Source organism: Schistocerca piceifrons, chromosome 4, assembly GCF_021461385.2.
Source record: "Schistocerca piceifrons isolate TAMUIC-IGC-003096 chromosome 4, iqSchPice1.1, whole genome shotgun sequence".
In the NCBI taxonomy this organism is placed as follows: Eukaryota; Metazoa; Arthropoda; class Insecta; order Orthoptera; family Acrididae; genus Schistocerca; species Schistocerca piceifrons.
In genome coordinates, this window is record NC_060141.1 from 327,527,501 (window position 1) to 327,553,841 (window position 26,341).

Genomic DNA, 26,341 nt, shown 5'->3' on the forward strand with positions numbered 1-26,341 from the left:
TGATTAATGAAGTCACAGAAGACATGAACCGAGCTCTTCTGGTAAAGGACGTAGCAACACCTGAGGAATTCATCAGGCGTTGGCAATGTATCAAGGTAATGGAACAGAAAAGAGTTGGACAAAAGAAGTATGACTGACTCCTCAATGCGAACCCTATGGCATTTGTGGAAGCCATCATGACATCACATGTCTCTGATGTTAGATGGTGAGAGAAGAAGAGCAGCATTTAATAGCAACCAGAACTGTCAGACAGAGTAAGCAAGAGACAGCAGCCATGAATGTCAGTTCAAAATGTAAAGAGGTAATACAGAATGTTGAACAAGAGGTGTGTTGATCTTTAGCCCCAGTCTCCACCACCAGTTGAATGCACCATGAAGAATGAACTCTGCCAACTCGGACTTACATCACAGCCGTTAAACAACAATCCAGCATACAAACCAATGCAGCTGCAATCAACTCCTCCTCTAAATAAAACACCCTGAGGAAGAAAAGACATTTGGAGAACAGAGAATGACACTGGTGTGTTTCCAATGTGGATACCATGGGCAAATTGTAAGCTAGTATGGAGAAAGACGATGAGTATTCAATGACTACTATATTGCCAGACAATTCATGATTATAGTCAACCTGTGGGCTGAAGCCCATCAGCATACCTGGATGAAGTCATTCCTTAACATGCTGCAGCTGTTCCCTGTCACCATACAGATTTACCAGCCACTTACCTAGTAACCATATTCAAGAAAACTAAGCCAGGTGACAATATAAGGAGGCAAGGCTGACACAGATGAAAATTTTCTGTGGACAACAGTTACCAAGATGTCAGGTAATCTTACTGATGCCACCATCGACAGCCAATCTATCTGAATCCTTCTTGTCTCACGGGCTTCATTTTCTGTAACACCGAATGTTTACTGTTGACACCTAAAGAAAACTATGGTTTGTGATATGAAAGCTCCACTATAACTACAGAAAATGCATAGGAGGGAGCTATTACTGAAATGCCAATAGGACCTGGCCAAAAAAGGAGATCATCGGCGAGTGTTAGCCACATTGCACCAGTTTTCAAATGCTTTCAAATCCATAGTGGAGAGAAAGCAAACCAAATGGCCTATGGTCAAACACTATATCAACACTGGGACTCATCCACTGAATACTGAGTGCTCACATAGGGCGTCACCAGTTGAGTGACGGATAATCCAGGGGAAGTCGAGAAGACGTAGCAAGGTGACGTTACTGAATGTTCAGGGAGTCCTTCGCTCTCTTGTGTGGTCCTTGCAAAGAAAAAAGATGGTAAAATGCTTTTCTGTGCTGACTACTGACAACTGAACAATATCATGAAAAAGTATATCTACCCATTGCTGTGCACTGATTAAACCCTAAACTGCACGGAAGGAGGAAAGTATTTCTCAAGTATTGACATATAAAGAGGTTACTAGCAAACTGAGGTTGATGAGACTGACCAAGAAAAGACTGTTCTAATAACTACTGATGGACTCTTAAGTTCAAAGTTATGTCGTTGGGACTGTGTAACACTACAGGCACCTTCAAATGTATGATGGACAACCTTAAATTGACATTGTTCCTTGGTATCTGGGAGAGATTGACATTTTATCAAAGACATTTGAAGGACTTTTGAGCCACCTGACAACCATGTTTAAGTATATTCCAACTGCAGGCCTTCGCTTGATTCCAAAAAAGTTCCTCTTCACTGCCCCAGAAAACCAGAAAGGTAACAGAGTACACTCCAGCACATTCATGATGTGGGACGTCTTCTTGGAATGTGCTCATACTATTGACGATTCATAATGGACTTCCTACCACGGCACATCCTCAGAAAGTACCACTGCAGGGAGATGCCAACACATATCAATTGTAAGAACTACTGCAAAGGAATGCCAAAATTTCCTACAATTAGGTGCAAGAAAGATCTTTCCTTGGCCTTAAGAAGGTGCTAACATCTTATTCCAGTCCTAGCAATGTATCGTGAGAATGCTGAGATAGACCTTCACACTGATGATAGCGATTATTGGCTACGTGAATTTGCTCTACAAACTCAGGAAGATCCTGAAAAGGTGATAGCTTTTGCTTCCAGAGTACTCTACAATGGAGAAAGAGTGCCTTGCAGTTGTTTGGGCCATTAACGATTTCTGGTTGTACTTATTTGGCAAACCATTTACCACTGTGATTGACCAACAGGGTGACTAGCCTGAAGAATGTGTGGTGTTCACTGATGACATGGCACTTAGGCTTCAGGAGTAACATGTCAGAATGGTATTAAAAAATGGACGCAAACACAAGGTCACAGACTGCCTTTCAAGGATTTCTTTGATGGAACACAGCAGCATGGATGAAATCTGACACTCCTACATTAAATGACACTGTTGCTGAGCAGAGAGAAGATCCCATGTTGCTGAAAAACATAGAAGCCTTAAAGAATGAGGAATCAACCAAAGAAGATTCCACATAATAAACAACACACTAAAAGAGAAGCTATGATCCAATGGGGTGGAAATGATTGCTCATTATCCCAGCTCATCTACAGCTAGCTTTCCTAAAGTTTTTCCACAATGCTCCAACATCTGGTCACCTGGGCTTACTGAAATTTCTAGACTGATTCACATATCACTGGCCACATCTCTACTGATCTTTTAGGCACTATCTGAGCCACTGTAAGTAATGTCAGTGATTGAAGCACATACCACAATTATCTCTGTTGCATCTGGTACCACTTCCATCTGCAGCAATGCTATTCTATCAAACTGGAATTAATCTCTTGTACTCACCCACTATACTGTCACAAAGGCTGTGCCACCTGCCAAAGCTTCACAAATTGCAACATCCCTTGTAGAAGACACCCCTTGTGATGACCTATGATTGTGGATGTTTCCCAGTCAGGAATGGTATCAAGGTAATTTCATGGTGTGATGTCATGCACAGGATGGCAAACATCTGTCTTCTACAGATGAATGACCTTACAGAATACTTTAGCAAGGTGGTAGCAGATAAGCTCATGATATATGCTGATGACATACAAAGAGATTGAAATACAATACTCCCTGTCGTTATGTTCACATATAACACAGAGAGACAAGACTCTGTCGGCTTCACACCATTAATTCTAATTCTGCTCCATGGTTATAAAGCCAAAACAACAATGGATATATTGTTTCCTTTTCAACCAGATGATGCTCAGGATGGCTACATGACACACCTCATTATAAGGGCCGAATAAGCAAGCCAGGTGACTCACATACAGACCATGTATGCTGAGGAGAAGTGCCGAAAGCGCTATGATGCCAAAAAATGGCTAGCTCCGGTCCATATGGTCCTTACTGTACCCTTCACTGTTTATTAGACATCACATACAAAGTCTAGGATCATGATCCCTCATCACAAACACAAAACACAGAGATGCCACCCATGTCCTCCGCATAAACCCCTACTGCAATCCCGAGGTGCAGTTTGACGATGGGGACTTCCTTTCAAGGAAACTGAAACCCACTCCCCACTGAAAAACTTCAATGAGAGAGATTACTTTGATGCTCATCACTGTGAGGAACACGTGACAACACAAGAAGAACGCAAGATTCTACCAGTGTAGCCATACAGAGGATTATTCACAAGATCTAAATACAGGGTGCTGCAGCTGGCTCCAATGAGAAGTTCTGAAACAATGAGTCAACATTTTTGTAGGAGATGGAGTAATGCTGTGAGCTATGTTGCAAGTAGTATAGCAATTAGTGACACTGGGTGGCATGTTGTGGAAAACCGGTTCAAATAAGACCACCAGCAATTATTTTTTATTTTGTATTTATTGTTACCAAAAGCTTCTCAAATTTTTTTATGTTTGTCTGAATATATAAATAGCAGCACTCTCCAACCACGAGTTCAGTTTTTTCCTATCTGTATGCTGATGTTCGTAATAAATGTGTTTTTACTGCTAAGTGTCATACTTCCCTAATGACCTGCTTTTAGATCTGCATTTGATTGTGGTTACAATGTGACAATGCAAGAGGGGTAAAGGAACAGACCTACAAAATTATAGAACAATATCCTTAATGCCAGTCTGCTGCAGAAGCCTTAAGTATGATCTCAAAGTTCAAATATAAAAAAAATTACTTGAGAAAGAAAACCAGCACAGGTTTAGACAGTATCGCTCATACGAAACTCAGCTTGCCCTTTCCTCACACAATATCCTGCAAACCATGGATGAAGGGCAAAAGGCAGATTCCACATTCCCATATTTCACGAAAGCATTCAATACAGTGCAACACTGCACACTGTAAACAAAGGTCCGAATAAATAGGGAAAAGTTTCTCGATATGTGAGAGGCCTGAAGACTTTTTAAGTACTAGGATCCAGTATGTTACCCTAGATGGCAAATGTTCATCAGACACTAAAGTATCATCAGGGGTGTCCAAGGGAAGTGTGATAGGAGTGCTGTTTTTCTTTATATACTTAAATGATCTGACAGAAATGGTGAGTAACAATCTGTGATTATTTGTTGACAATGTTCGAGGGTATGGGAAAGTGGTGTTTTTGAGTTACCGTACGAAGGTACAAGATGACAGACAGAATTTTTATTTGATGTGATGAATCGCAGCTTGCTTGGAAAAACATAAATTAATGCAGATAAGTAAGAAAAACCATCCTGTAATGTTTGATTATAGTATTAGTGGTGTGCTGCTCGACGCAGACATGTTGATTAAATATCTACATATACCACTGTGAACTGGCATGAAATGAAATGAGCAGGTAAGGTCAGTTGTAGGGAAGGATACAAGTATATGAGTTACTGTCTTTAAGGCTTTTACAACAATGAAAACAATCAATTTTTGACAAAATAATTTAATTGCATGGATATAAAATTCACTCACCAAGGGGCAGAAGAACACACGTATTAAAGAGGGCTGTAATTAGGCACGCTTTCAGGGCCACAGGCTCCTCCTTTAGACAGAAGGGTTGAAGGGAAAGGAAGAGGGGTGGAAGAAAAGGACTGGAGAGGTCTAGAAAAAGGGGTAGATTTTGGGAAAGTCGTCCACAACCGTGGGTCAGGGAGACATACAGCAGGGGATGAGAAGGATAGGCTTTGCAACATAACATGCAGGTGACTCATTACGTAAGATGAAATTAAGGGTTAATTTGATATGACCAATGTGGTGGTGACGTAGAATGGTGGATTCCTTTTAGGAGGAGCAGAAGGATGAGGATTATACAGCTGTAGTCTCCTTGATAGTGCAGAATTTATTAGAGAAGACAGCAGCCCACCAGATGTTGTTCAATCTCTAACTGAGAAAAGGTCTTAATTGCACACCCCAGTCTGTGCCTGGGATCATTAAAGTGAATGTTGGGTTGGTGATCACTCCTCTAGCCAAACACAGTATGTTCATTCCTGCGATACCCTTATGAATTGGGACCAAGAGAAAGATAACTGAGCAAGCAGTATGACCAGAATCAAAGAGATGAACATGAATAGTAGATATCACAGAGTGACGAGAGTAACCTCGATCAACTGCCTAAAGACTGTTCATTGAATCATTATAAATTAAAATGCAGTCAAAGGAGATCTATTTAACACAATGTACGACTCCGATATTGGCTATAAGCTCTGCCATGAAAACACTATATGTTTCTGGCAATAAATGTTGTTCCTGAGTAGCAAAAGATATAAAAACATTTCCTGTCCTTTCCTTGGATTTAGAGGCATTAGTAGAAATGATGGCAGCACATCCCAAGGCTTACATGGAGGTCCCAGCAGAAAGCCTTGAGCTGGATTCTAGCTGGTAGCCCCACTTCAGGTTCTGTATTAGGGGCTCAATGCCACCGTATGCAAAAATTAGTTAAGTTGTATTATCATGAACTTGTTGGATGGTGATCGTATAGGTGCGCAAGGTTAGTACCATTGGAACTGTACAGGTAAAGTCCAGAAAGAGTCAGTGAGTAGTCTTACTCCATGACGATGGGCTGGGTCCAATAGTTTTAAAGACGATATCACGGGTCCATAAACCTGGCTACCAGGATCCAATAAACATGTAGTAGAACTGCGCAATCTGCACCGCATGAGGTGTGGGTAAGGAAACAGATTGCGTTAAGCTATTGCAAGAACCTGGCCTACATATGACAAAAAGAGGGCAGAGCTATGTCAGCTTTTAATCACACAAGAGTTCCAAAACCTGGGACTGTGTAACAACATCCAAGGAAGAGTTCTGGGTCAAGATGCACCATGGCATGATAGAGATTCATCGTGTGTGTTTTCACTGGAGAGAATTAGAAGCCATGAAGAGAGTTCAAGTAGAGGCCATTTGGATGGCTCTTGGAGCTCATGTTCATGGCAAGGCTATAAACTGGAAGCTATACCAAATGCAAAAGTCGTCCACATACAGCATGGGAGTAACCACTGTTCCAACAGAGGTCACTAGCACATTGATGGCAACAAGGAAGATGGCCTCAAGGTGAGCCAAAAGAGACATACTAACTCTATCCCAAACCAATCAGTGGAGAAAAAAAATTGACGAATAAAATCTGTAGTGAGCCTTGAAATCCCCAGTCATGAAGGGTAAATGGTAAATGAAATGGGATGGCGCCAACTGAGGTCATATAATTTATGTAGATTGAATAAGACCACAATAAGGTGCTGGCATTTCGAAAAATCCCTGTTGGATTGCTGTTTCCAAAATAACCAGATAGCTGGTTGTTTTTCACTCCCTCCCAAAGACCACACTGACAAGAGGATAAACGGCCCAGTGAGTCAAGAAATCAGTATAAGCATTGAACTATCATTCTTTCAAGCCATTTGCACAGAATGTTGGTGAGGTTAACTGGTTGGTAGCTGCCAATGGATATTAGGTTTTTGCCAGATTAAAAGCATTGTGATGATGATACTATCTTACCACTGCAAAGGGAAAATACCTTCTAGCCAAATATGGTTGAGTAGATAGAATCTTTGAGTAAATTTTGACGTTTGATCATCTGATTAAGAACTGAGTCAAGGCCGGAGGCTACAATGCATGCTGAATTAAGAGTTTGAAGCAGTTTCCAGTCAGTCAAAAGGCTCAGTATATAATGTGGCGTGCCAAGGGATAAAGGATAGGGGGAAGGCTTCAACTCGTTTTTTATGCATTTGAAAGGAAGTCAGGTAAAAAGAGAGAAAATACAAAAAGAATCTGAAACTGAGCAGTACTTTGTAAAGAAAGTTATGACAGCAAAGGAAATTCATGCTGATTTTCAGAACACATGGGGGACTCTGCTCCATCATATTTAACAGTTACCAATTGGACAAATGAGTTTAAATCTGGTTGGGGCAGGTTAGACGATGATCCACCTAGCGGCTGGCTGAGATGTGGCACTATCCGAGAAATTATTGCCAAAGTGCATACAATGATCATGGAGGATCACCAACTGATGGTACGAGAAATTGCTGAAAATGGGGAAATCACATTTTAACAGTGAAATTTGATATGAGAAAAATCATCTGCTAGATGGATGCTGCATTTTAATGCACAATCAGAAATGCATCAGAATGGAAATGTCAAAATAATGTTTAATCCATTTTCTGAGGAACCAATAATAGTTTTTGCACCCATTTCTGACCACAGGTGTTATTTGATTCCACTACTATACCCCAGAAAAAGAGAGTCAAAGCAGTACAAATAAGTTGATTCATCAATTCATCACCATCATCAAAAAAAGAAAAGGCAACATTGTTGGCCAGAAATGTCATGGTGTCAGTTTTCTGAGATGCAAAAGGGATGACAGCTTGGCCACTGGTAGTGGAATCCCTGCTAGTTAACCAAAAATTGTGGTATAAAATAAAGGGAACAAATTGGTGAAAATCCATAATCAATGTTCTATGAATGAGCTACACAGTCAAACAAGAGAATTTGTTCTACAGAATAATTCTGAGAAAGATATAACCCTAGTGTAAAAATGCAGCACAGGAAAGTACTGCAATGGTTGGGGGGGGGGGGGGGGGGGCACCTCATCATGTACATACTTACAAAAGAGTTGTGAGCCCTTATGGAGCCTGGAGAGTGGTAATTGTTCTTTTCGTTTAAAGAACCATATTTAAGGCAGACTGCAAAGCTATTCTACTGCCACCAACACATGTCCATGTAAGAACAGTGAAGACAAAATAAAAGAAATCAGGGCTCATATGGAAGCATATAGACAAGTCATTTTTCCAGAATGAGATTTTCACTCTGCAGCGGAGTGTGCACTGATATGAAACTTCCTGGCAGATTAAAACTGTGTGCCGGACCAAGACTCGAACTCGGGACCTTTGCCTTTCGTGGGCAAGTGCTCTACCAACTGAGCTACCTAAGCACGACTCACGCCCCTCCCTCACAGCTTTACTTCTGCCAGTACCTCCTGCGAGGAGAGCTTCTGTAAAGTTTGGAAGGTAGGAGACGAGGTACTGGCAGAAGTAAAGCTGTGAGGGTGGGCCGTGAGTCGTGCTTGGGTAGCTCAGTTGGTAGAGCACTTGCCTGCGAAAGGCAAAGGTCCCAAGTTTGAGTCTCGATCCGGCACACAGTTTTAATCTGCTGGGAAGTTTCAGGTCATTTTTCTTCGTACATCCATATTTAAACTGGATGGGTACATCCATATTTAAACTGGATGGAGGTGGGACACAGCTGGCATAATTGTTGAGCATGTGTTAGTCTCACCGCGGACTGCTAGACTGAGCCACACACAAGTGATTTCACCACAGTGTAAAGGCCTGAAGATAGCGTTGATGCAACGTCGAAACTAGTAGCGAAGTAAATATAAAATCTTACGTACAGCTGGAGGAATTTCAGTTTTCATAAAAGTCATTTTTCTCCTTTTGCCATTTGTGAGTGGAACAGAACCATTTGCAAGTGGGACAGGAAAGGGTGTGACTAACGGTGGTACAAGGTGCCTTCCACCATGCACCTTATGGTGGCTTGCACGGTATATACGTAAATATCAATGAACAGATCTACATTTCTGGGGATGGTTAGCAAACAAAATGTCTATCTGACACATACTTGCAATAGTAACAGTTTTGAGAGAACCCAGAAAGTATGTTGTTTCTGGTATACTCACATGAGTTTGCCCCAGTTTGATGAAACACAATCTATTTCTGATAACAGATAATGTAGCGGTATAACTGACAATCTGGCATATACTGTTAACAATTACAGCACAGTGCCCGTACACCACACGGGCGCAGCCGCCCTGACGTTGGCTACGGTGCCCGTATACCGTACGGGCAAGCTTTTATTTGGCACCATAAGCGCGTTTAGCGTGTCTCCAAAGCAGTTTCGTCAAGTAATGAGGTAGTTCATTCTTCTTCCACAAGAGGCCAGCACTTATCGGCTATCTCATCCTGGGAGCGGTTGTGAGCACTGTAAATACAAAGTTATCTGCAGTTCATTCACATGTGTTTACGATTATGAAAATGGCACAGAGCGAGTTGACGAAGGCCGAGATCTTGGATATTCTTTATGGAGATGCAGGATCAGAAATGGATGATTCTGACAAAGAGGATTCGTACTCTCCAGTCGAAAGTACAAGTGATGATTCAGGTATGTATGTGTGTCAATTGTTTATAAAGTGAAGAGTTTACTACCGCATTTTGTATTGTGAGTAGTGTTCATTACTTCACTTGCATATAGTAATTTAGTACTAAAGTTCGCACTATTTTTTTCTATGCAGACAGTGGTACAGACCGCCAGTCACTATCTGTGGTACCTGGTCGTGTGTGCCTCATTGAACACTAAGAGCAAGTTTGGTCAGAACTAGATGATCAGCGAGCACTGCCAGATTTCCAGGAAGTAATCAGCGTAGCATCGCATTTTTCAGATGCCACTGAGGAGATTCAATAATTTAGTTATTTCTTTGATGACGACATTATTCAGCACATCAAAAGTGAAATGAATCGGTACACTGGTAACGTCATTACAGCAATGAAACACACAGGTAGCCTGAAAATAAACTCTGTTTGACATAAGTAGTCTGCAGTGAAATTGCAAGACATTTACTGTTTTTTCAGTATTATTTTGCATATGTACATCGTCAAATTGCGAAAAATCAGAGATCATTGGTCAACAGACTCGTTTTTACAGACAGGATTTGCAAGTAAATTGTTAGCACAGGCGAAGAAAAGCATGACCCACTTCATAAAGTAAGGCCTTTTTTTGATTTCTTTGTAAATAAAAGCAAAAGTAGTTTTCATCCAGGCATGAATCTGACAATAGGTGAGGCAATGTGTCCCTTTCGTGGTAGAATAGGCTTCAGAGTACACATGAAAAACAAACCCAATAAATATGGAATAAAAATGTATGCTCTCTGTGATTCATCAACTGGTTATATGCTAAACTGTGACGTATATACAGGTTCTGCAGGGAATGCTGACAGTAGTATCCAGGGCCTTGTACAAAGTTTGTGTTCAAAGTACTTTGGCAAAAGACATTGCGTTTATATGAATAGGTACTACACCAGTCCATCTCTTTTGGACATGTTGTGAGAAAACAAAACTCTTGGAGCGGGAACTGTAAAGAAAAACAGGAAAGTTTTGCCACGAATATTCAAAACACATGAGTCTACCAGCACTAGTATTCAAGTGACGGCCAAAGGTTGAATAGCAGAAATTGTAAAGTCAGACGTTTGGGGTTGACAGCGCACATCAGTTCTCCAGCTATTATCCATTTGCCCGAAAAACTTTGAAGTGGTGGAACTGTCAACAGTTTTATTTTGTATAAAGAGAAGACTCGGAAAAACATATCCATAGTAGACTTTACTCACAAAGCGGGGAAGAAATTGGCTGCAAGGGTGGAAAAAATTTTCAGCAACAAGCTGCTTCATCCTTACAAATTGAGAGGACATTTGCAAAGCACTTTCCAGAGAAGGTCCCACTCACTGCAAACAAGGTGAATACTACTAGGTATTGCAAATTATGTTCAGACAGGGGAAAGAAAGAGACGGGTAAGTGCGTCAGGAAGGAAAGTAGATGGTGGTGCAAGGACTGTGATGTTGGCCTTTGTGTCCCACAGTGTTTCCAGGATTTTCACACAAAGGCTGACTACATCCGAACTATTAAAATATTCTGGTTTACAGGTACCTGCAGTTAGACATTCCAGTAATATTTTTTTAAAATTTAGATACAGTAATAATGGAATTACTCAAGAGAGATCATGTAAAACTTTATTATTCAAGACATTTTTGTGTTTTCTTTTTTTTAAATTAAAACACCCATTTCTATTTTACATTGTAAAATAAACTCACATTCATGTATAGTGCTTACTTTTTCCTTTTAAATGATGCAAGAACCATATTCCTATCGTTTTTCTGCTCTTTGCAATCTAATTTCAAACATCCATTAAATATGCCAGTTCACAGCCAAGTGCCAGGTGTAAAGAGGGCAGTGTTGAAAGTGTTAAAAACACATTTAAAGTGCAGAGTTTAATGTGACACATTCTAAAAACAACAAATGTACAACAGACAATTCAAGTTTTTATCTCTGTTTCAAAAGTCATATTGTCCTATCATGTTTGTGTCGAAATTTTCAGATTCTATATTTATGTTACAAAATGCACATCACCCACACTATAGTAATTTTTTTAATGTTCCTCTGTTAAATTTACAGGTTCTGTCTGAAGAGACAATATTTTTAAACATAACAAAATACATAATAAAAATAACCGGACAATTGCAAGTAGGACTCGGGCTCTCAGGGCTTTGTGCAAACTTAATTACGCAATAATAATAAATTTTTGTTGCTCAATGGCCTGGAGAAAGTATTTCTATTGGCTGTTACTTTGGTGACTAATGTGTCCCCAATCCCACACTTCTCAACCTTTTTTCCTTTGGGGTTCACCAAAGTATGTTTCAAACTCTTGCGATGCATCTACATGCGATTTTTTCCAGATGCAAAAAAGCAAATGAATAAAGTACATAAAATACATTTCTTTTACTATTATTATGTGTATAGCCACAAATAATGATGGGTGTTTTCTAGTAAATTGGGCTGGTCCAAGAAACAAATTTGTCAATAATTTTTTTATGTTCTAGATATTTTTTCCACGGAAAATTAGACAACATTAAAAATCTTTTGATACATTTCACATATATTCGGGACAGACCAAAGTGTTGCAACACGGTGGTCGAGAAATCCAATCATGGAAAGGGGGCCCACAGTGTAACCTGAATTCCGAACCAGGTGTTTCTGATGGATGCTCACATTGTTGAGAGGCATAGGAGAGGTTAAAGTGAAGACTGAATAATCCGTGGTCCGACCAAGATTCCATCCACAACCTCTCAGTTTCCAGGCATGCGCTCTACCACTAGGCTGCCAGGCCGGACATCAATATAGATAGTTCATTTACAGGTTTTGGTGAGTCAGTTTTTGAATGTCAAAATATGTGATACATTAAGACAGTATCTTTTATTGCAATGACTTAGAATCTTAAACTATGTACACCATCAAGGAATGGGACAGTACATCTACATCTACAGAGATACTACACAAGCCACTGCATGGTGCATGGCAGATGGTGTACCACTGTCATTTCCTTTCCTGTTCCATTCGCAAATAGAGTGAGGGGAAAAATGACTATCAACATGCCTCTGTATGTTCCCTGATTTCTCGTATCTTATCTTTGTGGTCCTTAAATGCAATGTATGTATCGGCAGTAGAATTGTTTGACAGTCGGCTTCAAATGCTGGTTCTCTAAATTTTCTCAATGGTGTTTTTCAAAAAGAATTGTCACTTTCCCTCGAAGGATCCCCATTTAAGTCTGCTAAACGTCTCTGTAATACTTATGTGTTGTTCGAACCCACTGATAACAAATCTAGCAGCCCACCTCTGAAAGCATCAATGTCTTCCCCCAATCCGACCTGGTAAGCATCCCACCCACTCGACCAGCACTCAAGAAGGGTGGCACCAGCATCATATATGCGGTCTCCTTTACATGTGAAACACACTTACCTAAAATTCTACCAATAAACCAAAGTCAACCCTTTGCCTTCTCTACCACAGTTCTCACATACTTGTTCCACCTAATACTGCTTTGCAACGTTATGCCCAGACATTTAAACGACTTGACTGTGTCAAGCAGGACACTAGTAATATTGTATCTGAACATAAAAGGTTTAACCTTCTTGCTTATCTGCATTAACTTACATTTTTCCACATTTAGGGGTAGGTGCCATTCATCACATGAACTGGAAATTTTGTCTAAGTCATCCTGCATCTTCCTACAGTCACTCAATTTCAAAGCCTTCCCGTACACTATGACATCTACAGCAAACAACTACCAATTGCAGCCCACTCAGTCCGCCAAATCATTTACATATATAGAGAACAATAGTGGTCCTATGATGCTTCCCTGGGACACTCCTGATGATACCCTTGTCTCTGAAGAACACTTGCTGTTGAGGACAGCATAATGGGGTGTGTTACTTATGAAGTCTCTGAGGGGGGCTTGTTTGGGGGAAGAGACCAAGACAGTGAGTTCATCGGTCTCATCAGATTAGGGAAGGATGGGGAAGGAAGTCAGCTATGCCCTTTCAAAGGAACTATCCCAGTATTTGCCTGGAGGGATTTAGGGAAATCACAGAAAACCTAAATTAGGGTGGCTGGACGTGGGATTGAACCAATGTCCTCCTGAATTTGAGTCCAGTGTGCTAGCCACTGTGACACCTCACTTGGTACGAAATCTTTGAGCCATTCACATATCTGTGAATTTATTCCACATGCTCATACCTTCATCAACAGCCTGCAATGGGGTACTGTGTCAAATGATTTCCGGAAATCTAGAAATATGGAATCTTCCTGTTGCCCTTCATCAATAGTTCACAGTATATCATGTGAGAAAATGGCAAGCTGAGTTTCGCATGAGCAATGCTTTCTAAAACCAGGCTGATTTGTGAACATAAGCTTCTCAATCTCAAGAATATTTATTATATTCGAACTGAGAATATGTTCAAGGATTCTGCAACAAATAGAAGTTAGGGATATCAGTCTGTAATTTTTGCAGGTCCATTGTTTACCCTTCTTATATACTGGAGCCACCTTGACTTTCTTCCAGTACCTTGGGACTTTGTGCTGGGTGAGAGATTCATGATAAATGCAAGCTAGGTACAGGGCCAATGTGAGAGTACACTTGGTAAAATCGAACTGGGCTTTCATCTGGACCCGGTGATTTGATTGCTTGCAAATCTTTCAGTTGTTTCTCTACCAGGTAAGCTTATTAAAATGTTGTCCATACAGGAGTCTGTCCAATGGTCAAATGATGGTACGTTTGTACAGTTCTACTCTGTGAACGATTTCTTGAACATGAAATTTAAAACTTCGGCTTTTGTTTTGCTATCTTCAACTACCACGCTAGACTGGTCAACAAGGACCTGCTGCCAGATTTTTTACTAAGGTGTGGCGGTGGTAGCAGTTGTATGCTTCATTCATAGATCTTTTCACAGACACACAAAACTCCACTAACTTTCGCTTGTCGTCATTTGTGCGTTCCCTTTGGAACTGAGAGTGCAACAGCCTCTGCTTCCTCAGCATCCGCCTAATTTCATTATTAAACCATGGTGGGTCTTTTCCATCCTTTATCCATTTACTAGGCACATAACTCTCCAGACGACGATTTACAATCTGCTTACTCTTTGCCCATAATTCCTCGACATCCATCTTACTGGAATTATGTGATGCCAATTCACTGTCTAAGTGAGATCTGTTTATCTGCTCTTTCTAGCAGAAACACTCTCCTATATATCATAGTACATGACAAATTTCAACTGATGCACCTACCCATTTCTGAGAAAAAGAGGTCTTTATGGATAGCCATATCTTTTGAATGCACTGTCTTAGAAGCTTAAATTTTTTACTCCGCCATTGGACTGTAGACCATAGTACCCAATTTCAACTTCATGCCTCTACCCATTCCTCCAAAAAAAGGGGTCTTAACAGACAGACGGACAGGCAGACTGACATACGGAGGCATAAAAAAAAAAAAAAAAAAAAAAAAAAAAAAAAAAAAAAAAAAAAAAAAAATGATATAGTTACAAATTAACATACCTTATAGATTTTGGTGTGTGAGTTTGTATCAAAATACGTAATACATGAGATGGTACCTTCTGATTTCACTGACTTAGAAGCCTACATTTTCCTCACTGCCAAGAAACCATAGAACTTACAAGGGGAGGTCGCCAATTGTGAAATTCAGATTCGATTCATAATGTGCATAATAAAAGCTCATGGCCAGAGGTGTAACGTAGCAAAGCACCAAGATGCACTTCTCAGCCGTTGTCGAGAAAATCGACAGTTAAAAGAAACCGTTGCGGTGAAATACTCTCTACGGTTAATAATTTTCTACAGCGTCGTGGCGCAGCGGTAAGCGCTCAGGTTCGTAATCCGTAGGTCGCCGGATCGAATCCCGCGGCATGCAACTTTTTTTTATTATTAGTTTTTTGTAATTCAAATATATATATAAAACAAAGATGATGTGACTTACCATACGAAAGCGCTGGCAGGTCGATAGAAACACAAACAGACACATACATACACACAAAATTCTAGCTTTCGCAACCAACGGTTGCCTCGTCAGGAAAGAGGGAAGGAGAGGGAAAGACGGAAGGATTTGGGTTTTAAGGGAGAGGGTAAGGAGTCATTCCAATTCCGGGAGGGGAGAGACTTACCTTAGGGGGAAAAAAAGGACGGGTATACACTCTCTCTCGCGCGCGCACGCACGCACGCACGCACGCACGCACGCACGCACGCACACGCACACACACACACGCACACACACACACACACGCACACACACACACACACATATATATACAGACACAAGCAGGTGTGGCACTGCCCAAACTCTTTGTCTTCAAATATGTCTGCTTGTGTCTGTATATGTGTGGATGGATATGTGTGTGTGTGTGCGAGTGTATACCTGTCCTTTGTTCCCCCTAGGGTAAGTCTTTCCGCTCCCGGGATTGGAATGACTCCTTACCCTCTCCCTTAAAACCCATTTCCTTTCGTCTTTCCCTCTCCTTCCCTCTTTCCTGATGAGGCAACAGTTTGTTGCGAAAGCTTGAATTTTGTGTGTATGTTTGTGTGTCTGTCGACCTGCCAGCACTTTCATTTGGTAAGTCACATCATCTTTGTTTTTAGATATATTTTTCCTTCATGGAATGTTTCCCTCTATTTTTTTTATATATATATATATATATATATATATATATATATATATATATATATATATGCATGTTGGTGAAGGCGGATCGCTCCCCAATTGTACCGCCTCCATTTTTCCGTTTGTTTAACAGGGTGTACCAAAGCTCTCACGCCCGCACTGATTTTCAACGATGTTATAAGTTGCGCTAGGGACCGCATCTACCTTCTTTCGAAGTTAGCGGGCAACTACGCTGTTATGCGGCGGCTCGTTTCGGCCCATTCAACATCTGTCCATCAAGTGTAACGAGCGAGTAACGGAGTTTATATTTCATACCTGCCACAGCAAATTTGTGTTCGTGGGGTCTCTATTCTAATTCGAACGTTTGACTTACGCTATACGTATTCGTTTCGGAATATTGTTTCTACGTCTTCCGTTAACTATACGTGGTAAACATATGAAGACAATTAATAACATTTGTGAAATACAACTTTGTTTGCGGAAAACATAATGATATTCGAAGTCGCCAGTTTTTCCACGACAAACGACTTTCAACAACTTATTATATGCATAATTGTTGCAACTGATTGCCGGGAATTATATATATATATATATATATATATATATATATATATATATATATATATATATATATATAAAAAGAAAGATGATGAAACTTACCAAACAAAAGCGCTGGCAGGTCGATAGACACACAAACAAACACAAACATACACACAAAATTCTAGCTTTCGCAACCAATGGTTGCCTCGTCAGGAAAGAGGGAAGGAGAAGGAAAGACAAAAGGATATGGGTTTTAAGGGAGAGGGTAAGGAGTCATTCCAATCCCGGGAGCGGAAAGACTTACCTTAGGGGGAAAAAAGGACAGGTATACACTCGCACACACACACACACATATCCATCCACACATACACAGACACAAGCAGACATTTGTAAAGGCCTTTACAAATGTCTGCTTGTGTCTGTGTATGTGTGGATGGATATGTGTGTGTGTGTGTGCGAGTGTATACCTGTCCTTTTTTCCCCCTAAGGTAAGTCTTTCCGCTCCCGGGATTGGAATGACTCCTTACCCTCTCCCTTAAAACCCATATCCTTTTGTCTTTCCTTCTCCTTCCCTCTTTCCTGACGAGGCAACCATTGGTTGCGAAAGCTAGAATTTTGTGTGTATGTTTGTGTTTGTTTGTGTGTCTATCGACCTGCCAGCGCTTTTGTTTGGTAAGTTTCATCATCTTTCTTTTTAGATATATTTTTCCCACGTGGAATATTTCCCTCTATTATATTCATATCATTAATTTGAAGCCAACAATCACGTTTGTTATTGTTATCGTTATTGTTATTGTCACTGTTACATTTCGAAGTCTTTTCTGTCGTCTTATTTCCTCCTTCTGTTTTTGCCAGCAGTTTCACTTTCTATTCACCTTCTCCTTTTTTACCGTAATCCAGTATACAATTTTATCCCAATTTTATCCCGTCGATATACACTCAATAATACGTAATAATACGTAAATCACTTCGAAACCATAACCAAAAAAAAAAAAAAAAAAAAATTTTTTTTTCCGCTTTGCTGCTATAAAATCCAACGTTTCCAGTCCACAAACAGTTCCTTTTAGCTATTACACAACCCTTTCGGCAGTTTTAATAACTTTTGCTTTATTTCCATTTCCGTTTTTCTCACATCACCGATCATTTTTAGCCGCTTCCCACAGGTTTTAACGTCATTATTTCTTCATCAAACAATTGTTAGCTTCATTTCCATAATCTGCCACCACCAAACCACTCCTTTTAATACATCCTCACGTAGTTTTTTCGAAATTTTCCCGAATTTCTCCACCCTTTAACATGTTTTGGCGGCAGCACAACCACCTAACCTTTATGCACATCATTATCTACCTACACAAGTTCACCACAGGATCAACATAGCCCAGCCCTAACCAACCCTTTTTCGCCTTTCTTCACACCAGATCTCCATTTGCTTTCTAATTTTACCTTTATCTCTCCCCATATATTTTTTCATATTTATTTTCATTTTCATTTCAGCCTCGTGTTCCACTTTCCACCTTCTAGTACCATGTCACCCTCACAACACCTTCACAACGACCCCATTAAGTTTTATTTACATTCCCTCCGCAAAAACTCTTTGCCTTTACAAATGTCTGCTTGTGTCTGTGTATGTGTGGATGGATATGTGTGTGTGTGTGTGTGCGAGTGTATACCTGTCCTTTTTTCCCCCTAAGGTAAGTCTTTCCGCTCCCGGGATTGGAATGACTCCTTACCCTCTCCCTTAAAACCCATATCCTTTTGTCTTTCCTTCTCCTTCCCTCTTTCCTGACGAGGCAACCATTGGTTGCGAAAGCTAGAATTTTGTGTGTATGTTTGTGTTTGTTTGTGTGTCTATCGACCTGCCAGCGCTTTTGTTTGGTAAGTTTCATCATCTTTCTTTTTAGATATATTTTTCCCACGTGGAATATTTCCCTCTATTATATATATATATATATATATATATATATATATATATATATATATATATATATATATATATATATATATATATATGTGTGTGTGTGTGTGTGTGTGTGTATACACACACACATTTTTAAAAAAAAAAAAAAAGTTGCATGGCGCGAGATTCGATCCGGCGACTTTCGGATTACAAACCCGAGCGTTTACCGCTGCGCCACGACACTGTAGAAAATTGTAAATCGTAGAGAGTATTTCACCGCAACGGTTTCTTTTTAATTGTCGGTTTTCGCGACAACGGCTGAGAAGTGCATCTTAGTGCTTTGCCACATTACACCTCTGGCCATGAGCTTTTATTATGAGCAGTATGAATCGAATCTGAATTTCACAATTGGCGGCCTCCCCTTGTTAGTATTGACAAATATCAGCTTCATAGTTCTATTTGTTCCTGAGAAAAAGGGGTCTTAATAGTTAGTCAGTCAGTCAGTCAGTCAGTCAGTCCGTCAGTCGGACAGACAGACAGGGTTCACTTTTACCAATTATGGTACAGAACCCTAAAAAAAGGATGTAGAAGTTCTAAGAGGCACAATATTTCTTATTCAGTTTTTTTAATTTTCCACAAATTTAGAAAACTGGAGAATGTGATTTCTGCATCTACACCCCTCAAATATATTGTGACTGTGATCAACTGATCTATTTTTGCAGAAGTAACGAACTAACATTAAAACTAAAGAAAATAACCAAAGTACTCATGAAAATCAGTGAACAAAATATGAACACCTTTTAAAACAATATGTCATGAAGCTTGGGTTGAAACTTTACAGGCATACAATGTAAATGAAAAGCATGACACACTTACTAGTAAATTCACTTATAATTTCAGTGTAGCACTCCCGAAGTAAACAGCCAAGATAAACTGCAAGCTCAAACCAGTGAAAAATTAAAACACAGTAAGAAGTTACAAGAAGAGAGATGACTGGGGAAAGTGAAACTATAAACTACTACAAAATAAGTGCAGGAAAATGAAAACAGAGGCACAAACGAGAGACATTATTACTACCAAATCTCATAATACAGCTAGTACATGAACAACATTGCTATAAATCTTAACAGTTCTTTCAGAGCTGGAATTTTTCTATGAAAACTGAAGGTAAGCAGGGTGAGTGGCCAGAAAGGCTTCCCAAAAATTCAGGAAATAAGACGTATAATAGGTAAGTTGTTTATCTGGATAAATACAACATTCTCAGTCTGATGGAAAATACTATACCGTCATTAGATGATAAAAGTGCTTAGTTTCTGAATATTTTCAAAACAAGCCTCTGATAAAAACATTATAAACCTAATCTGCAAGCCGGAGAGTGGATACAATTATAACTAAGCAACATGAAACAGTGTGTGTCAACAGAAACAAAAACCATTAAATACACAATGCCACAGGGGTCGGTAATGTGGTCTTACTCCTTAATCTGTTTGTGAATGATACAGGTGTGGAAAAGAAAGAGACAATATGACAATACTAAATGAAGACAAAAATGTGAAAGAGCTTGAGAGAGAAGCATATTTTTACAACTGCACAGCACAAAGGTTCATGGAAAATGAACTGGTTACAAACCTGGAAAAGTGTTTAGGAACAAAGAAGTTGGATATCTATAAAGGTGAATAAACAAGACTGAAGAAAGTAGAATCCACTAAAATCTCCAATATTACTGGGAAAAAAAAAAAGAGGCAAAATGGAAACAGCATCTTAACATTTTTTGTAAGAACGCAGTTCTGTCATATTCATAATGAAATTTCAAAAGCGAGATGATGGTTGGCCAGTGGTTATATCATAGCCCTGCTTTTACATTCCCAGAATTAATGTTTTCCCACCATTTACAACATTTTTTATTGGTCCCTTCTATGTTCAAATGTTAATTCACACTCACTCCTGCTTCATTACAATTCTAAGTTTCTCACCATTCACATTTAATGAAACAACATTCATGGAGAGAGGAAGAAAAAAGTTTAAATGAAATAAAATGGTGCTGGCAACTCAATGGCTTTCAAGCAGTATTTACAAACATTACACAGTTAACTTTCTAGAGCTCTGCAATACCCAGTTCTGAAACAGTAGAAGTTGTTACAAGTGGGAACAATTCGTGCCACTATTTCTTGATCTCCTAACACTGCCAACCTAACAGCAACTATATTGAGGGTAGTGTTTTTAGTGGTCATGTTTTTGAATACAGCATTGGATTGAACTAAACATCAGTATTATTCCAAATTGACTGAAAGTTAGCAATGATAAAGAAGAGCTAGGCAAGTCTCTCTTCTGCATAATGCACAAATTAGTTTTGAATCATTGCAGATGGAGCACCTATTGTGAAAAATGAATCAAATACCTGGGAATTGCAGTATCTGATTTGCAGCAAAATATTGACAAGTGCTATATGGCATGAAGCAACTGCCAAAGTAGTCGTCAGGTTGGGACTAAAAGCAGCGCAACTTAAATAGCTGTGAGTGAAACAGAAATACATAACATTGAAATCAATCATAATCAGCAATCACTTGTGGCACTACTTCTAGAATACATCCCAATTTCAGAGATTTTTTTTTTAGCCACAGAATGATTGGGGAAGATTAGAAAAGAGGAACAGATTGCTCAGAACAAACAATGAGAGGGATGCACCTCTTGTGTGGATGAGGTGAAACCAAGATGAAGAAGGAAATGACAGACAAAGTTATGAGACAGTTATCACAACTTGCAGACAAACTTATGTACACAGTATACAATGAACTCTGAACAATACCTTGATGTAATGAGTGACAGCATGAGGAAACAAACATACAGGAAATAAAAAAGGGGGTGGGTTGCGCTGAAGGGGGAAAACAGTAAAAAATAAATAAAACTAAAAAAACTAATTAAGATCATTTTAAGAAAAGTGTCATTCAAACAGACAGAAAATATCTTCAGCTTTTTAAATGATCCAAAAGTAAAAATTATCAACACGACACAATAGGCAGAAAATATTTCAAAAGGGAAGGCATCTTAATCTTTAAATATCTAAAGCAGCAACATATATAACAAAAGACAACTCAAAAACTGTCGAGCAAACACTACAAAATACAAAGGAGAAACCAGATATGAAACATATCCCACCAACAGACAATCCTTGAAAAGGACCTCTGTACTTGGGTATCAATTCAATACAAATTCTGTCCACAAACCTTCAGAAAGGTGTACATGACAATAATATCCAAAAGAATCTCTTAGACCATCTACTGGAAAAGGAATATTACACTGCTTCAGATTACTAAACAAGTTAAATTTTTAAACACTCATATTGTTCTTTGTAACTATTAGTGTTGAAAAGCCTAGTCAAAATTGTTGTTCTTTAGGAAATATGTAATACTGATGTTTTATACTCTTGTTTTGTGTACCACATTACCGTATTTACTCGAATCTAAGCCGCACTTTTTTTCCGGTTTTTGTAATACAAAAAACCGCCTGCGGCTTAGAATCGAGTGCAAAGCAAGCGGAAGTTCTTAAAAATGTCGGTGGGTGCCGCCACAACTTAGTTCTGCCGTCGAATATATGTAGCGCTACACAGGCATGCGTTGTGTGCTGTTTGTAGGCACAAAGATAAATACTGGCGCCAAAACCTCTGCGTCAGTAAATAAATTTAAAAAAAAAAGGTGGAAGACAAGCTTTTTTTCTCCGCGCCGACTTTCGACCACTGCATTTTCATACATTATCCAACGAAGTAAATACTAATTCCATATCGTTCATCTTCGAATGTAGCAGCATTTCAATGTACTACGAAAACCCGACTGGCAAGAATGTTTAGGATGTTTGTCAATATGGCCAACTCTACGTTCTGAATTTTTTCCTATCTGTGAGAAGAGATGGTTGCTAATACGAACTTTTATAAATTGTGAATCACATGCAGTATTCTCGTCACCATAAGAATAATACGAATATAAACATTTTGCCATGTATTGTTTCGTGTTTGCTACTATCTCATTTAAATCCTGTCTGCGTAATAAACCACAAAACTAGAGTGAGACAACAGCAAACGCGGAAGAATGTACATATCATGTCATGTTTATATTCGTATTATTCTTATGCTAAACAGTGATACAGTCAGAAATGAAGCGAGGCAATTGGCTAGATTTTTGTTCAGAACATCTTCTATCATACGCAGTCTATTATTTGGTTCTTGTTAATCATTATCAAAGAAAGCAGCAGTGTGAGTAACAACAATTAGCAGTCTCTTGCCATTGTTTCGCTAATGAGACGATTCCTCTCTCTCTCTCTCTCTCTCTCTCTCTCTTTCTTTTTCTTATTTGTAAGCGGCGGTAGTGCGCTCAAAAGCAAGCCATGCTGCGATCGGCGACAGGCCGTAAATACGCAGTATCAGAGTACGACAAACAATGCATGACACAATACAGTAATGCATTTTCAGCGTAGAGTGACGTAAACACCTATAACAAAGAAAACTGCGCTTATCAGATCAAAGAAAAATAAGCAATCAATTCAAACCAGACGAAGCATGTGAAAAAGGAAGGGTATCCGTATAAATACGGACGGAGCGCCTGATGCATAGCAATGGCTACCTGGTAAAGCTTAACTGCTAAGCTTACAACTCGAACCAAACTACTGTAGCTGTATCGTCTTTCATTCGACCTAAATTGTCTCATATTACAGTGGACCAACTTTGTTTCGATTTGGAGATGCTGCCTAAAACTTTTCTCTCCCCTTGAATTTCGAGTCTCAAATTTCAGGTGCGGCTTAGATTCGGGAATTTTTTTTTTCCTTGATTTCGAGTCTCATTTTTCAGGTGCGGCTTAGATTCGAGTGTGGCTTAGACTCGAGTAAATACGGTAAGTGCACACCATTGTTCACTATGTAATCCTACAACTTAAAATAAAAATTAATCAGTCGATTGAGCTTCTATTAAAACAGAGTTTCTGAAATACTGAAAGTCAATCACTAAGTTTTCTTTCTTTGTTCACTTATAAGTAACAATATTTGTGTTCTTGCATTGAAAAAAAGTATTACGTAACCATTCACGCAATTTGTAAGTCAAGATATATTTTTGTACAGCTTTTCCGTATTTTTACAAATTAAACTGGTGGCTTCCCAATTATTTTGAAAGAAACAGAACAGAGCACGAGAAAATTGTATATCTATCTGCAAGAGATCATTCCTGAAAATTTGCAAAAACACTATGCCTCCACTTTGTTAGCTAAAACTACTGGGACACTGAAGTAATACACAACTGAACATTTGCAAAGGAAAAATGGTATAGCATTATCTACATTGCACTAAATTTAAAATAAAAATGAAAGAAGTTACCTGAAATTCTTGTGCACGGAGCTTCCGATTAAATTGTCTGCGTGGGCAGACACCTGATACCATATCCTGGAGCGGTTTGCGGAGAGATGCAGGAAACAAATGAAGCATATTTGGGCATGAGCGAGCAAATTCTGCATCTTCCTCTAATTTGATTTCATTCTGATCTTTGATCTGCAAGGACAGCAATAAAAATAATTAGAAAATATCCTTTGATGTCACAAGCTAAGGCAATGTCCATTCATGTGACAAGTCAAGGAAACGTCTACTGATACCTTTTATCACTGACAAAGCTAAAATAAGTGAAAAAGAAAACCATTTAAAATTATAGAAAGAAACATGCAGAGCAGCAAAAAGTTGTTGCAATACAATGAAATTAGCACAATATTTTATTGTGTCTTCAGTACAGCATCAGAGAGCTTTTATGGGCTCAATGAAATACTGTTACCAAAACTCTTCCCAATATACATGTGCACTGTTACATAACCACTGCTACTGAGTTTTCCAATTGCACCTTAAAACTGCTGTGTACTTCGTGGCGAACATTCTGAACTATGTAGATGGCTCCTCTTTACATAAATGACTGTCATTATCTTCATTTTTTGACTCTGCCCCTTTCTTTATTTAACATTTATTTTAAATGAATAAATAAAACAGCACGTAATGATACTATCTTTACTACCTTACCATACTCCCTGTAAATTTGGAAGTAATAATAACTACAAATATACTTTTTTAAATTATTACATTTTAAAATGTTTATAACTCAAATTAAATTGGCCATCACTTCCCACTCAAGAGATGTATTCTACCAAGAGAGAGTAAGACATGACCTAATGGAGATGTGAAAAGTACACAAAGAGCACAACAAACAGTGACATTAAGTTTATTTAATAATTGCTATAGTTTTTTATTGTACCCCAAGATGAGAAACTAAGGTGCTAATTACTAATTTGAAAGCCAAAGACCCCTGAATACACTATGAGATATTACCTGTTTATATTATGTAAGTATGAGTCACAACCTACATTTCCTGCCAACCAGCTCTATGTCCATATGCTAAAAAAACATATTCTACGGCAGATCTTGCAAGTTAGATGGCCATATATGAAAATAAGAATTTTAAACTTAAAGCAACAGCAACAAAGTACAAAACTGGTCAGTGTACTTACTGTTATCACTGTATAGTTGGAATTACGAGCTAAAGATAATGGCAGTAGATGAGCTTCTGTTGTGAAGAGAAATTCATCCAAGTCCAATACAAGATCTGAAGGCTCCGCAAATAGCAAATAGAGGTACTTGAATGTTTCTGCTAACACAAAGGAATCCATTCTGAAAAAGAACACAACTGAAATGTAATTAGGGTTCATACTACAAACTTGGACTGGAGCAAAATGTGCTAAGAACACTTTTAAAAATGCAAGGTATTTTGTATCACATTTTGTAATAATTATTTTTTGTGAGCACATTATATCATAAAAATTGTGATAAACCCTGAAATAAGTGGTACATACTTCCAAATATTTACGCACAGAAGCTTTTTGGCACAATCCAAGTGATTTTTTCCACAATATGTGTCATTTTCAGCTCAATCACTCACAATGACAACTACAGTCATTGTGTCAGCTTCATCTATTGCACAACAATGACAGAATGTCTATTACAGCAATCCAGAGACATCATGCATTTCATCTGGAGCTCATTGTTTTCTGTATTAGTACTGTGCTCTTTCTGGTAGATGGCACTAGCAGAATATTTGTGAAACTGAGTTCAGAATATGAGATTACATGTAAGTGGTCTTTATTTCGTGACCTCAGTGAGTGATAGCGTGCATGACTATATGAACAAGCTGTGAGAATATGGCAGAAAATGGGCAAAATAGTATTGTTTTGACAATGGGGGGAACTGCATGTACACATCAAAGCATGCTGAGGTGAGAAATGAATGCTCATGCGAGAAATGGGTGCTTACGTGGCAATGAAGTGAACTACATGCCATTCAATGGGGAATGAATGTAATTGTTGTTATTGCTATTTCTGATATTGTTTATAGGGTGCATGGTCACTCAACATTGAGGTTATCAGCGTTCTTACATGTATTAAAAGAAATGAATATGGTTAAAAGGGTTACAAACTTTGGCACACACATTTATCCAATCACTCACTCATACCTCATGTGCATTTGATCCAAACAATCATTCCACATCACAAGCCATGAAACAAAGGAAAAATAGTGGTAGGTACTACACCTGGGAAGGAAACAGAAGTAAAACAACGCAGGAGCTAAAACAATGGCACAGGGATATGTGACCAGCTGATCACTTCCAAAAAACATGGGTTCGTTAACACTTTAGGAACATCTCCCTAATTTTTTGGAAACAAGTTGGACAAATCACAAAACC

At 39.0% G+C, this 26,341-nt stretch overlaps 1 protein-coding gene across 1 annotated transcript in view; it reads right to left on the reverse strand.

Moving 5' to 3' along the window:
• LOC124796335 (ER degradation-enhancing alpha-mannosidase-like protein 3) overlaps positions 1–26,341 on the reverse strand; it is a 228,558-nt gene that overhangs the window by 69,493 nt on the left and 132,724 nt on the right. Inside the window, exons 12-13 of the mRNA XM_047260471.1 lie at positions 25,113–25,272; positions 23,944–24,114 (exon numbers count right to left, since the gene is read on the reverse strand). Coding sequence (XP_047116427.1) covers positions 23,944–24,114; positions 25,113–25,272 — 331 coding nt within the window. The remainder of the gene's footprint in view (positions 1–23,943; positions 24,115–25,112; positions 25,273–26,341) is intronic.